The sequence below is a fragment of the Leuciscus leuciscus genome (genome assembly GCF_965113295.1).
Source record: "Leuciscus leuciscus genome assembly, chromosome: 17".
Classification (NCBI taxonomy): Eukaryota; Metazoa; Chordata; class Actinopteri; order Cypriniformes; family Leuciscidae; genus Leuciscus; species Leuciscus leuciscus.
In genome coordinates, this window is record NC_138741.1 from 7989964 (window position 1) to 8005199 (window position 15236).

The 15236-nt window shown below is 37.9% G+C and overlaps 1 protein-coding gene across 3 annotated transcripts in view; it reads left to right on the forward strand.

The window, feature by feature from the left end:
- Positions 1 to 9922: 9922 nt before the first annotated feature.
- The window catches only part of LOC309479263 (calpain-1 catalytic subunit-like), a 53492-nt gene continuing 48178 nt past the window's right edge, over positions 9923 to 15236 (forward strand). For 2 of the 3 annotated variants that reach the window (XM_082143290.1, XM_082143292.1), the window contains exons 1-3: positions 9923 to 10136; positions 12983 to 13234; positions 13387 to 13459. In XM_082143290.1, the coding sequence (XP_081999416.1) occupies positions 13004 to 13234; positions 13387 to 13459 (304 nt within the window). In that variant the 5' untranslated portion in view covers positions 9923 to 10136; positions 12983 to 13003. Of the gene's footprint in view, positions 10137 to 12286; positions 12792 to 12982; positions 13235 to 13386; positions 13460 to 15236 lie in introns of those variants that run through there. The other variant, XM_082143291.1, reaches the window with a different exon arrangement.

The window sequence follows — 15236 nt, forward strand, 5'->3', positions numbered from 1 at the left end:
GAAATAATGTTCACTAGGAATAGAACTCTTACTTATAATTTCTTCCTATTTTTTCAGTGAAACATATCTCGTCAATAGGAGTGTTGACAGGTTCAGGAGAAGATAATGAACTCATAATGAAGAGAGTATTATTTTTGAAAAGCATGAGTATGCCAGATGGAATAGCATCCATAACTGTGGCAAACTCTTTGGGAGTTACCGGTGTTATATTCTGAAAGAAACTCTGCATATCTAAAAAGCAGACCTTCGTTATTAAAGAGCTTTCTACCATGACAAATTCCATTACTGAACCAGTGATTATAGAACAAAGATTTATTCCTTAAATAAAATATTCTTATTGTTCCATATGTAACACCGATAAGGGGAAAAGTTATGCTTGTAAATGAGAGTCCATGCCAAAAAGAAGTTGTTGATGAAAGTTAAATAGCTTGATAGGGAGTTTATAAATATCATAGTTACACATTAGAGCAAACTTTACGCCACTAAGTTGCGAGAAGGCAAGCTGAGGGAAAATATTCCAAATAGAACTGGGATTTTTAAGGAATCGATTAGGCCAATATATGTGTTATTATATATTTTATAATAATACTTTAGTACGTGTAAAGACGCACAGTTTTACCATGTTAAGACGACCAATTTGAACGTGTTTCTCAACGCGCACATTCTGGCCATGTTCGAATGTGTTATTGCAAACAATGGGATTTGTTTTTCCATAAAAATGTAACTAAGATTCCATCGATAATTTTACAAGTGTGCGGCATCAAGGCGAGACAGACCCTCTGCTTTAACAAGCAAACCTCTGCCTTTCAAAGAAAGGTTTCTCTGCAGCCAGCAGTTAAGGAGTTTCATTGTTTTTATAATAATTGGGTCCAAATTAGCTGAGCGTCTAGTGTTATCTTTGGTTATTTGTATACCCAAATATGTAACACTGTTTTAACTGCAATACCACCAACTGAAGAGATCATAGGCCTACTGTTTTTTATCGGAAGTAATTCACATTTATTGAGATTAAGATGTAGGCCAGAGGCTTTAGAAAAGAGATGAAGAGTACACAAGGCTGCTGGCATTTGCAGAGAGTCTTCTAAGAACAAAGCAGTATTGTCCGCTAACTGACTAATTATCTCTGTAATGCCAATATTGATGCCTTTTAGATGGCTTGCTTTGATGTGCGTAAGAAATTGTGTCGCAATTAAGTCAAGTCAAGTCAAGTTTATTTGTATAGCGCTTTTCACAATACAGATTGTATCAAAGCAGCTTCACAGTATTAAATTAAAATAATTCAACAAAGTTTGTTTCAAGAGGAATTTATTGATTGATAAAATTAGATTAAATATCCCCAAAATATCCCCAACTGAGCAAGCCAAAGGCAACAGTGGCAAGGAACCGAAAAACTCCATCAAGTGACCTAATGGTGTCCTAAAACTCCATCAGGTGACCTAATGGAGAAAAAAAACCTTGGGAGAACCCAGGCTCAGTCGGGGGCCAGTTCTCCTCTGGCATTTATGAGCTAGAGGCCGGATTGTAGTTTGAACTGTAGGATTATATGAATGCCTGGCTGAAGAGATGAGACTTTAATCTAGTTTTAAACTGGGAGAGCGAGTCTGAGCAACGAACAGTATCAGGAAGACTATTCCAGAGTTTTGGAGCCAAATGTGAAAATGCTCTCCCTCCTTTGGTGGTTCTGGATATCCTAGGTATGACCAAAAGCCTTGAATTTAGTGATCTTAAAGAGCGCGATGGATTATAGGGCGATAGAAGATCCGTTAAATAGACTGGAGCTAAGCCGTTTAGGGCTTTATAAGTCAGTAGCAATACCTTGTAATTAATACGGAACTTTATAGGTAACCAATGCAGTGATGATAAAATCGGTGTTATATGATCATATTTTCTTGATCTCGTAAGAACTCTAGCGGCGGCATTTTGGACTAACTGTAGCTTGTTTATTGAGGATGCAGGACAACCAGCTAATAAAGCATTACAGTAATCCAGTCTCGAGGTCATGAATGCATGAACTAACTTTTCTGCATCAGAAACTGATTGCATATTACGTAGCTTAGCAATGTTTCTAAGGTGGAGAAGGGCTGTTTTTGTAACATATGAAATATGATTTTCAAAAGACAGGTTGCAATCGAGTATAACACCAAGGTCTTTTACTGTAGAGGATAAAGTAACAGGACATCCTATGATGTTATAGTTGTATTGTGCGAGGTTTTGTGGGCGGTTTTTTGAACCGATAAGTATTACCTCTGTCTTGTCTGGATTTAATAATAGAAAATTACGCGTCATCCAATCTTTTATATCTTTAACACACTCTGTCAATTTGGAAAATTTAGCGTTTTCATCCGGCCGTGATGAAATATATATTTGAGTGTCATCAGCATAACAATGGAAACTAATTCCATGTTTCCTTATAATATTTCCAAGTGGCATCATATATATTGAAAATAACAGAGGGCCTAATACAGATCCCTGCGGCACTCCATAGTTTACTGGAGTTATGATCGATTTTTCTCCATTTAAATAGACAAAATGGTAGCGGTCAGATAGGTATGATTTGAACCAGCTTAGTGCTTGTCCTTGAACACCAGTATAATTTTGTAGTCGATCTAAGAGTAATGTATGATCTATAGTATCGAACGCAGCACTAAGATCAAGTAAAACTAGTATTGAGATACAGCCTTGGTCAGAAGCTAAAAGTAAATCATTTGTGATTTTAACGAGCGCAGTTTCAGTGCTATGATGCGGTCTGAATCCAGACTGAAACTTTTCATAGATATAATTTTGTTGCAAGAAAGAGCCCAGTTGAGCGGACACCACTTTTTCTAATATTTTAGACATAAATGGAAGATTTGAAATGGGTCTATAATTTGCTAGATTATTATGATCTAATTGTGGTTTCTTAATGAGAGGTTTTATAACTGCCAGTTTAAATGTTCTTGGAACATGACCTAAAGATAAAGACGAGTTAATAATATTGAGGACAGGCTCTTCCACTACAGGTAACACTTCTTTCAGTAGTTTAGTTGGTATAGGATCTAATAAACATGTTGTTGTTTTAGATGAAGTGATAAGTTTATTTAACTCTTTTTGTTCTATAGTTGTAAAGCACTGTAATTGTTCTTGCGGGGTGATAGTTGAAGCTGAATTGTAAGGCGCGATTGAAGATTGAACGTTTACAATTGTGGTTCTGATGCTTTCTATTTTCTCAGTGAAGAAGTTCATGAAATCATTACTACTGAACTGTAACGGGATATTTTGTTCGGGTGACGTCTCTTTATTTGTTAGTCTAGCCACGGTGTTAAATAAAAACCTTGGATTGTTTTGGTTGTTTTCTATTAGTTTGCGGAGGTGCTCAGCCCTGGCCGCTTTTAGGGCCTTTTTATAACGTGACATACTGTCTTTCCACGCGATTCTAAAGACCTCTAAATTAGTTTGTTTCCATTTACGCTCTAAAATACGGGTTTCTCTCTTTAGAACATGCGTAGTATTGTTGTACCATGGTGCTTTATTTTTCTCTCTGACCTTTTTTAATTTAATAGGTGCAACCACATCCAATGTTCTAGAGAGAATGGTGCTCATAGTGCTAGTTAGTTCTTCTAGTTCATCTGTTTGTTTGGGTTCAGGCAGCAGCTGAGACAGATTAGATAAGCAATTTGATAAATTATCTATGGTTGATGGGAGGATTGTTCTGCCTAGTTGATAACGCGACGCCGCATGACATATTACAGCAGTACGTAATATGCAAGTTACCATGTAGTGATCAGTGACTTCATCACTTTGTGGAATGATATCTATATCGGTTGGATCGGTTCCATGTGATATAATTAAATCGAGTGTATGATTAAGACGATGTGTTGGTCCGGTGACGTTTTGCTTGACCCCAAATGAATTTAATAAATCTGTAAACGCAGCTCCTAACGCATCATTTGGATTATCTACGTGTATGTTAAAATCTCCAACAATTAATGCTTTATTGACATTGACTAATAGGTCTGAGAGAAAATCTGCAAACTCTTTTAGGAAATCAGCGTAAGGCCCTGGCGGTCTATATACGGTAGCCAAGGCTAGAGATAATAGGGATGTTTTTCTAACATCTAAGAGCGTAACATTTAGTACAAGTACTTCAAATGAAATAAACGTATAACCCGTTTTCTGAGTAACATTTAGAATATCTCTATAAATGGTTGCAACACCTCCGCCACGACCAATCAGACGGGGCTCATGCTTATAACAGTATCCAGGAGGAGTAGACTCATTAATACCGAAATAATCATTTGGTTTAAGCCAGGTTTCAGTAAGGCAAAGTACATCGAAGCTATTATCTGTGACTATTTCATTTACAATAACTGCCTTAGGTGTGAGTGATCTAATGTTTAGAAGACCTAGCTTTAGAAATAGTTTTTGTTTACTAATAGCAACATTTTCTGTTTTAATAACAATTAGATTTTTCCTAGATCCTGCATTAGATTTATTATTTGATCTCACTAAACGAGGAATAGACACGGTTTCTATGCAATGTTCTACACTAGTATTTATATCAGTTAAATTGGTGCAGCAGAGACTATGATTTGGACTTTTGGTTACTAGTCAAAGGGTATTTAACATTTTGGAGATGTTATCTGACAGAAGATCCGCTCCGAATCTGCTTGGGTGTAAGCCATCAGCACGGAAAAGCCTAGGACGCTCCCAAAACAGATTCCAATTATTTACAAAGAGCAGTGACTTTGCACCTTACTTTTACCTAACGTAGCGTGTACGTGACGAACGATGGAATCGCTGATGATCACAGCATCGCGTTCTGTTTCGCGTAGAGGGGAGAAGCGGTTTTGTGTGGATAACTCGAAAACCGGGAGGGTCGGAGAAAGTCTTGGTCTAAACCTGACTCGCGTCTTCAGCTGCGGAACCACCCAGGCTTCGTGGTTAATTAAAAAAAGGTAGGGAGATTCTGGACATCCCTGTCTAACTCCACGATTTAAGAAGAATCTGGTAGAGGTACCGTTACTCAACTTAATGGATCTACTACTATTCATATACAGCATTTTGACCATATTACAGAAGGAGACCAAAGCCAATTCTATTCAGTGCTTGAAACAAAAACTCATGTTCTAATGTGTCAAATGCTTTATAGTAGTCTAAAAATAAAATACAACTTTCTTTTGGGAGTAAATATGAATAGTCCAATAGATCTAATATTAAGCGTATGTTGTTTGATATATATCTGTTTGGCAGGAATCCTGACTGTGTTTCATCAATAATGGAATTTAGGACACATTTTAGTCTTTTGGCCAGAACTAAAGCTATTATTTTGTAGGCATTATTTACCAAAGTGATTGGGCGCCAAATTAGGCTTAATATTGAGATGAAAATTATTGTGAAGTTCTTATAAAAAAAGATCACATCAACATTTGTTACTGCGACTATAAAACGTTCGACTCCCTTTTCTGGGTTTGGAAGAACAGCTGTCACATTTCATAGTTCCTCCAGATCCCATGGCCGTTCCAGCCACACAGGCCCATCTGCACCTGGAAACTGAAGCATGGTTACAGGCTTCTTTGGGTTTTTCCCCAACTACAGAGATTGCCCGAGTTTTCATTGGGTGTGGGAGAGATGGTTTTTCAGCTGCTTTTCTTTTGACACTTTTAAACACACGTTGGAGTGGTGTTTTTAGTTCTGGTGTCATTGCCTCATCTAATAGATTGCTTAACTTCCTTATGACCCCCGAATCACCTTCGTCCTCATCCGAACTTTTGCCCTCCGTTTCCACTTCCTCTTTCTCCTGGAGCAGGCCTGCGGAGCCTCCAGCTCCTGACGCATATCCGACTTGCCCCTCTTCATCTTTAGCAGCATCCACGCTGTATGGAGGAGGCTTTACGACGGGCGGCGGCTGCATGTCGTGCAATTCCTGCTTCCTCTTTCTCGTCTGTAAAGCAATCAAAGAATCTGCAGCTTTCTCACTCTCCATTTGTCTTTCGTAACGTGTTTCAGCCTCTCACTCCCATCTTCGGAAGAGTGTCCAGTCAATCCTTTTCCGTTTCTTTATGGGCAAATTTTCAAGGAGGCGCCGTGTATAAGTCTTTATAAGTTTATAAGTTGATGAAAACATAATGCGATGCACTTACTGTGTCAAATGCGGCAGTTCTAATGATGGACAGAACAATGTCAATGGACAAAGCCACAATATTAACTTTGACAACGCAATGTTTAATTATTTAAAAAATACTGTGTTTTTGGAGATACGAGGTTTCTACCCGACAGCAACATTAAATATATGTGTTAGGTAACGCATCAATAAGATTAATAAGATTACTTTTTCAAGCAACTAATGAAGTAATGCATTACTTTCAAATTTACAGCAAAATATTTTGTTTTACAATTAGAAGTAACCAATTAGAAGAAACTTAGAAAAAGCATAAGTAACAAAATGCATTAGTAAATAACACAATTAGTTACATTTTGTTTAGGAATTAACGTAATATTGTAATGCATTACTCTTAAAAGTAACTTTGATTACTTTGTCCTATCACCTCACATTCACGTAGGCTACATATTTTATAAAAATGTAGTTGTTTGCTATATATCATAGGGTTATATCATATATATCATTTTATACATATAATAGGGTTGCTGTGATGTTGGTATGGCACATCAAAGCCAACATATTTTGTGTGTATACTGTACATAATTCTTTCAGAACATCTTTGTGGGACACAGTGAGTGTGGAGGACCGCAAGCGTGAAAAACTTGACAATGGGGAGTTCTGGTTAGCATTGATCATGTTGTAATATATGACACCTTCATTTACAATGTATGAATCATATATTGGGTATTATTTACTCAGGATCATTGTTTTGCAGGATGCCAGTGAAAGATTTCACCAAAAACTTTGAAAGCCCATGGATATCTGCTGTTTCTGTCCTAATTTTCTGGATAGATCTGGATGTCACTGGAAATCAAAAAAGCAAAGACAACCCAGGGCCACAAACACATACACTCAAATATCATGTTAAGTATTAGTGTGAATAACAACCATATAAATAAATGAATAAAATACAACATTGATGTGCATTACATACATGATGGTACAATACAATTTTCAATCGTTTTAGGCACACATGAGAAGTTTATGCAGTAGAAAATGTTTGGTATAGAAAGTTAATTTTATGAATTCTGTGATTCTTATCCTGGGATTTTTCTGTTGGCTTCTGTCATCTAAAGTTCTTCTCCCATCAGATACATTGAAGAGACTGAGGAGAATGAAGACGATCCCTGATGAGAGTGAACCTGTCACACAAAATGGCTTCTTGGAGAAATAAGTCAACATATGCCTCATCACCTTTTCTTTGTTTATTCATGCTCAGTTCAGAATGGGTATCAAGTGTAAATGGTTTTCTTTTTTTCTTTCTCCCCTTTATGTAATCACTTTTGACATCACATAACTAAAGCTAATGTATTCTCTGATTAGTGCTTGATTTACTGTGTAGTTATATACTTTTCGGTAACACTTTATGGTTACACTTTATTTTAAGGTGTCATTGTTACAATGTAATAATACATTTAAGTACTGAGTAATATTAATTAACTACATGTACTTATAGGGTTAGGATTAGGATTTGGCTGAGGCTTAGTTGTAATTATGTAATTATGCATAATTTACTGTTATTACTATGGTAAGTACATGTAACATGGACACTGTAAAATAAAGTGTTACCCACTTTATTTTACAGTGTCCTTGTTACACGTTATGAAGTTATAGTAATAACTATAAATATGCATAATTACATGCAACTAGCCCTAAACCAAACCTCTTTCCTGATCCTATAGTACATGTTGTTAATTATTATTACTCAGTACTTAAAATAATTACACTGTAACATGGACACCTTAAAATAAAGTGTAACCTATTTTTGCCCAAGAAATTGATTTGTTATTGATTTGTTATTGGTGTACTATTACTTACCTGGTAATAAATATTTACATTTTATATACATTATAATATATACATTTTATGTCGAAATTGATTTGTTATTGGTGTACTATTACTTACCTGGTAATAAATATATACATTTTACATTATAATATACATTTTATGTTGTTTTATTTATTTGTATTTAGCTTTTTTTTTTTTTTTACATTTACATTTACAATGTTATTTTGATATTTGTTGGAAATGTTCAAATATATACATTTTATTTGTATTGTAAACTTGAAAATGTTATAATATATACATTTTATTTGCATTGTAAACTGGCTGAGGTTGCTATGGGATTTTGAAATGAATTAGTAATAATTAGGGCTAATCCAATACTTTTAGAAACAGTAATTATTAGTGTATTAGTATATAAAATAGTACACTAGATATTTCTTAGTTAAGCTATAGCAATATATACCAATACATGGGCATAAGATTAATAATGAATGTCTACATATTGTGAATGAATTTAATAAACTTAGCTAGCTTTCCTGGTAACGTTAACCTTAATAATATTTTTGTACTGTAAGTTACAAGTGAGATATTGGTAGAAGCTCATTGCAATGAATAATTATACCTTTATATTTTTGGACTGAGTGGAATTTACAGACGGTCCCTTCAGCAGCCTAGACGAATATCAAACCCAAAACTGGCCCTGTCCCAAATGGCACACTTCATGTGCACTTTCGGTCTTGTGGACTTACAATGGCTGCCGCGTGCGCGTGTCCGTTAAGTCCGTGAGACCGCAGTGGCCCTGTCCCAAATGGCGCACTTCATGCGGACTTTTGGTCTCGTGGACTTGAATTGCGCGTGCTCGCTGAGTCTACGAGTCCACAGGCCGTCCCATTCAGCATTTTACCGCTCTGAAGTGTGCTCAGCAGCGCCCCCTTTGTACCCTTGAAGCGGTCTTCCACGAAGCCCGCATAGATGCAGGCTTCACGCACTTTAACTACCCAGGAATCCTTGCGAAAGGCCAATCAGACAACAGATGGGAGGAAATTTCACTCACGGATAATTGTTGACATGGCTGAGAAGAAAATATTACTGTTTTTATGACCTAAATGTACATTTTACCAGTTGTTACCTACAGTTTATACAAACATTATGGTCATCGACCAGTGGTTGATGTCTCAAACATAATAATAGCGTGTTTAATAATACGATCGCATTATGATTCATTAAATAAATAGAACCGAATGGCAGGGCTTTACTGAGTCATATGTAAACATAGTATGAATATTGAAACCTGTAAATTGAAAAAAAATATGTTTAAATTATGTTTTAAAATTTTAATCTTAGTTCAAATGGAACATTATGTATTATTAGGCTATGTACAACTGTATACATCATTTAAATAAGCATGATTTATCTATTGTCTAATGCCCAGGTGATATGCATAATATCAAAATATAGAACTGTAAAATTAGGCTGTGTAGTGGACATGCAGATAAGACGTCGGAGCGCAAAAATGTGATTTCTCCAGTCCAACAACAACCAGACTGTTATTTCCGGCATGCCGAGCGAGTCTGTCCCAAAAATACCTCTCAATGCGCCCTCGTGGACTCGCGCCAATGGCCCTATAGGTCTGCACTACATGACGTCACCAAAGTGTGGACTCTGAGGAAGTCCACAAGTCCGGAGTGTGCCATTTGGGACAGGGCCAGTGTGTCCCATTTCTCATTTTTAGATCTCTGAAGTGTGCTCGCGAGCGCCCCCATGTGGTCGATTTGCGCCCTTGATGCGCACTTTTGCCAAGCCCGCGCTGATGCGGATTCCGCAGCAGACTTCTTCCCGACAGTCAAAGCGGCATTACGTCACGAAAGTGCGGACTCAGAGGAAGACCGCGAGTGCTTAGGGTTCCATTTGGGACAGAGCATACTTTACTGCGCTCACGGAGCGGGCAAATGACCCCCCCCGCCCCCCCCCCCCCCCCCCCCCCCCCCCCCATATCTCATTGTTTGGGGTTACCATGGCTTCTCAGAACGTTGGAGTATCGGCGAGCCAATTAGGGATGAGTTCCCTAATGAATATTCATGAGTCTTCCCCTAAAAAAAATAAAAAAAAAATAAAAAAAAAAATTCGCGTCCTGCTGCCTGCCACAGTCAGTGCGCTGTTTCACATCAGACTCAGAGCAGCACCGCGAGCCTGAGAGAGTCGAGACAGCCAGGTATGTGTTTACAGAGCTGCTCACAAGACTACAGAAATGAGACATATAAAGTGAACGGTGAAGTCAATATTAGTTGAGGGAGTGTTTTAATGCTTGGAAGTTATCATGCTAGTGTTTTGTTGACGTTAGTTTTTTGGATATTCAGAGTTTTAAGAACGAGCGGTGTATTTTTCCGTTTAGTATCGTCACGTCAGTTCAATTTAAGTGTAGCCTATAAAGTTTTCGATTTTTTTGTATTTGTTAACATAAGTTAATGCACTGTGAACTAACATGAACAAACAATGAACAGCTGCATTTTTATTAACTAACATTAACAAATATTAATAAATACTGTAACTAATGTATTGCTCATTATTAGTTCATGTTGGTTAATACATTTACTAATGTTAGCTAATGAACCAAAGATTTACCAAAAACCTGTAAAGTGTTACCAAAAGTTTTACAAAAGATGAATTTGTCAACACGAGTAGCCTAATACTTAAACTGGCTAATTTAACTGTGGCCCAATTTCCATCATCTTTTAAACTAGGCTACTTTTTGTTTTGTTTTACTCAGCACTCAATATTTCTGTCAGTATGCCAGCAATCATCATGTTGTGTGTTTCGTATTTTCAGTCGCTTCTGTTCAAAGAACAGCTGTCTCCCCATTGGTTTTAAACTTTATAATTTCCACCTTGTGGAAACCTAACCCACCTATTCATGGAGACATGTTATGGCAATGTGGTGTAATGAAAATAATAATAATTACAAAACAACATTTGCAACGTTTTGCATCAAGATGTATTTTCTAGATATATTACCAATCATTGCCCAACACTGAGTTTGGCCAGAGTTGCTTCCCTAATAGCCCTACATTTTTGTCTTGAATCAAAATGCGTGTTTGAGTACAGGAGCCAGAGCTCAGTGCATCATCACGGATTCTGCATTGTCAAAGACTCAGCATTTTTCTACACAGAGGACTATAGAGAACAGACTACTGCTGCGGAATAATGACTGTACAGGCATTCATAACATAACAATGATTTTGCTATTCTGTAAATCACAGGCCTAAACCTCAAGTCCTCTCTATTCTGTTTGCTCCTTATTAAACCTCTGTTTGGGGCATTTGTTTGACATTTTGGGTGAGTTGCACCAATAAGGATTAAATTATGCAAAGTTTAGAGCTAATTAAGGATTTGTTGAACTAGGTTTTATTTTAATTCAAGCTGTTACACCACTTCATTTTAAAGACAGTTTAACAAATTATTAACAAATCTAGAGTTCTTCAAACAACACATGGAGGATGTTAAATGCCAGTTTTCTGTTTATTTTAGGTTCTCCCTAGCCAGTAAAGTGCAAGGTGCTCACAGGTGGAAAAACATGAAAAAATTCAAAAAGTGAAAAAAAATCCAGCTTCAATATACAAAACAAAAACAAAAAACAATAACCTTGGATCAGGTATAACAATTCAATCAGAGTACTCAGCAGATACTGCACTCACTGACACCAGTCATAGACTAACTGACCACTTCCTTGTGAGAATTTATACACATGGGTACGACCATTTCTCAGCAATAATAGCATAGTATTAAAGATCATGAAAATGTATTAAAGATCAAGTAACCCCATTTCCTTTAACACACAAGTTTAAATAGCACAGCACAAACTTCATTTCAACAATAATTATAGAATGTAAAATCAATAACCTCCTCAAAAATAGTTCCACCCCTTACCCGCCATACTTGGTATCTCCCACCAACTACTGTGTTCACTACTCACTGCTCCTAATGTAAGTGCACAAACTTGGATGGGTTAAATGCAGAGGACAAATTCCGAGTATGGGTTGTCGTCACATCACTTCACTTTCACTTTCACTTTCACTTTTTGAAAAAGATACCATGAAAATGGTGACATCATGCGCATGCTTATTACGTGTTCAGTCTTTAGGCGCAAAGTGTTTCTATACAAAGTGACATCGCCAACTACTGGTCTGGCATGGATAATACAAAGTTTTTAGTCATTTTTGCAGATCCATGTGAACGTGGATTGGTTGACGTCTTTACGCAAAAATCGCAGGAAGAGCAAAAAAATGAGGGCTCGAGAAGTTCTGTAAATTTATTAATTTTCATGTATTTTTTTTTTTACTCTTTATATTTCCATTATTTGTTAAAAAAAACTATGCCAGTGAACTATGCCTTTGGCCTATGCCATGCCCATTGATGCGACATGAATTTTAATGGGGGTGTTGCATCAGAGAGGAAAAACACAAGAGTTTGCAAAAGAGATGCTTTGTCACGCGGCCAAAATTTTGCTGCAATGCACTTTGGCGTAGATATCCACTAATGTCTTCAATTTCAGACAGGTCTAGCTTTGCTTCCAGAAATCCAATTTATTTGTTTTTTTGGCAGAGTCTATTAGATGCGAACACAATTTTCTTTGCATTTAGTGTAAATAGTGTTATGAAGGAAGGAAGCATTTATATAGCACTTTTATTATGTGCTGTTGTACACCCAAAAGAGCTTTACAATTATATCAGGGGTCTCTCTCCTCACCCACCACCAGTGTGCTGCCAAAGAGCTTTACAATCTGGATTGTAAATCCATCTGGATGATGTGACGGCAGCCACAGTGCAATAGCGCCAGTGCGATCCCCACACACCAGCTATAGGCGGAGACAAGTATATTCCCTTTGTATACATGGGCTCTTTCATTTAATTTTACTGTGTAAAGAACTGTACAGTATATGTGCACCCATGTTGATACACAAGCACAATGCTAATAAACATTACTCATACTATTGTGCCTATACATAAATTAGGTGGTGCACAGCACACTGTACAAACTGTGTTTGTATTTGTTTGTCATGCAGCAAAAGGATTCTGGGTGAAAAATGCCTCCCCCAGATGGGTGCCACCACAACCCAAACGAAGATGATGAGAATTCTCCTACCAGTCCTTTGAACTTCCTGGATCAGAAATACCAGGAGCTTCACCAGAACTGTCTCACTGAAAACACACTATACAACGATGAGTTGTTCCCTCCAGACAATAGCTCCATTGGCTCGTTTGATGATGAGCCGCCTGTGGTGGATATGTCCCAAGTTGTGTGGAAGCGTCCATCCGTATGTAAACCATACAGCATTCTCTCTATAAATATTTGATACCTTCTGCCATAATGGCTTTCACAGCTTTGCTCGAAATTACAAGAAATCTCTTAATTGTATGTGTCCGTGTTTTGGTATTAAAAGAACTGCATTTCATTTTCTCTTATCAGGAATTGGTGTCAGACCCTAATTTTACTGTAGACGACGTGTCCAGGTTTGACTATGCACAGGGGAGTGTATTAGGTAAGTTTGAGTTATTCACATACATGCTATGTCTACTATACAATGTTTCCTGAGCCATTGTTGTTCTCCACTCAATATCAACTCATCATAACAATTAAACCGGTATCATCCACAATTCGTCATCGCTGTTGTGTTTATGTGTGTTTTCCCTGCCTGTCAGCTTGTTCCAGAGTACTATAATTAAAGTTTGAGTTTATATCTATAATCAGAGTCTTCAGTCTGTTCCTGAGGAAACCACAGTGTGACAATGATGTGAAGCTTGCCTAATAATATACATCGTTATATGAAAATCATGTTTGACACAATTGGTACATATTTCTACAAAGGGACCTTCGCAAAAATAAAAATAATCTACAGACTTTCGTATGTTCACAAGAAACTGTTATGGTTCGTGCTATTTCCTTTGTTTGTCTCTGTCATTTTACTATGAAGTATACTGTGGTAGATTTTTCTTACGTACCTGGAACATAATTACCTGGGTCATCTCCAATCGACACCCAAGTGTCTACAGATGATCAGACAAATTTTAGAGAGAATCCCACCCGCAAAAGGAATACAACAGTTCTCTTACGAGAGGTCTCTCGTACTGCGTAAGTATCTTACGCTAGGGGGAAAATCCCTTTTCCGCGAGATATTGAAGCCAAAAAATTATTGTTAATTTTGTATTATTGTAAAACGCGTTGCGGCAGCATACAGACATAGGCAAGACGGCTTGTGTGCCTATTGGCTGTTCTGCGGCAACTGCAGCAGCCTATCGAGCGAGGCCTAGCGTGACGTCAGACCCAATGAGGGTGCTTCGCGCCCACTGCGTCACGTCCCGCCGTAACGGGCGTGGCTTAGGCCTATAAATACAGCTCGCAGGCAGCTGATATCTGATTTTTCATCTCTTCAGCGAAGCACTCTCTGGATCCGGAGAGAAGCCGCGCCGTCTGAGGAAGCACTTGCAGCGGGACGAGTCGTCACTGAAGTCGCTGGCCGCGCCGCCTTCAATCGCCTTCCTGCTGCGCTATCCGGCACCTATGTGACCAGTCACGGAAAGTAGGGACACAAGTCGGTTCTGGGGCATTTTGAGTTATTCACATATTCTGAAAGTGTAGTATTCAAGCTTTCCAACGATGTGTAACACATGGAAATCTGATAATATTTGGAGAAGTTGTGGCCATTTGAAGGTAGGCACTCAAAAAAACCTGAAATGGTAGAAATCTGCTTCTAAAGATTGGCAATTGTTCTCACCTCTCTCTCCTGCTGGGAGTGACAATAGGGCTCATTTACATCTCATTAAGATAAGTCATACCCCCTGTAAAGCTCCCCCGTCTCCCCCTCCCCGCTGAATGTACCAATTCTACAAATTCTCTAAATAAAACATCTCCAGTTAACTGGCAGAGCATTCATTTCGTTCATTTTTTAAATAAGATACTAGCGCTGAAATGTGTTTTTTTAAATCAAGTGATCAAAGTGCTCGTTGCCGCGGCGATCGCAGATACAGTGAACGGGGCTGTGTGGCTCGCGCGCACACTGCATTGTCTTCACTCGACGCGCGCTTCAATCCGTTGCGTTGCTTGCGGATACTCTCTATTCGTTCTGTTGAAATAACAAAATAATTCAAACGTTTGCGTGTCCCTGCGTGATATACAACCACTGATGAACAATCGTTTCTCAACCTCTGACACGGCTGGCGAACGCTCTACCAACTGTACCATTCATGTGCACGTTAATCACATAGGCGGATCTATGTATTGACACTGACAACATGTATTATGCTACATCTCAAATTAAA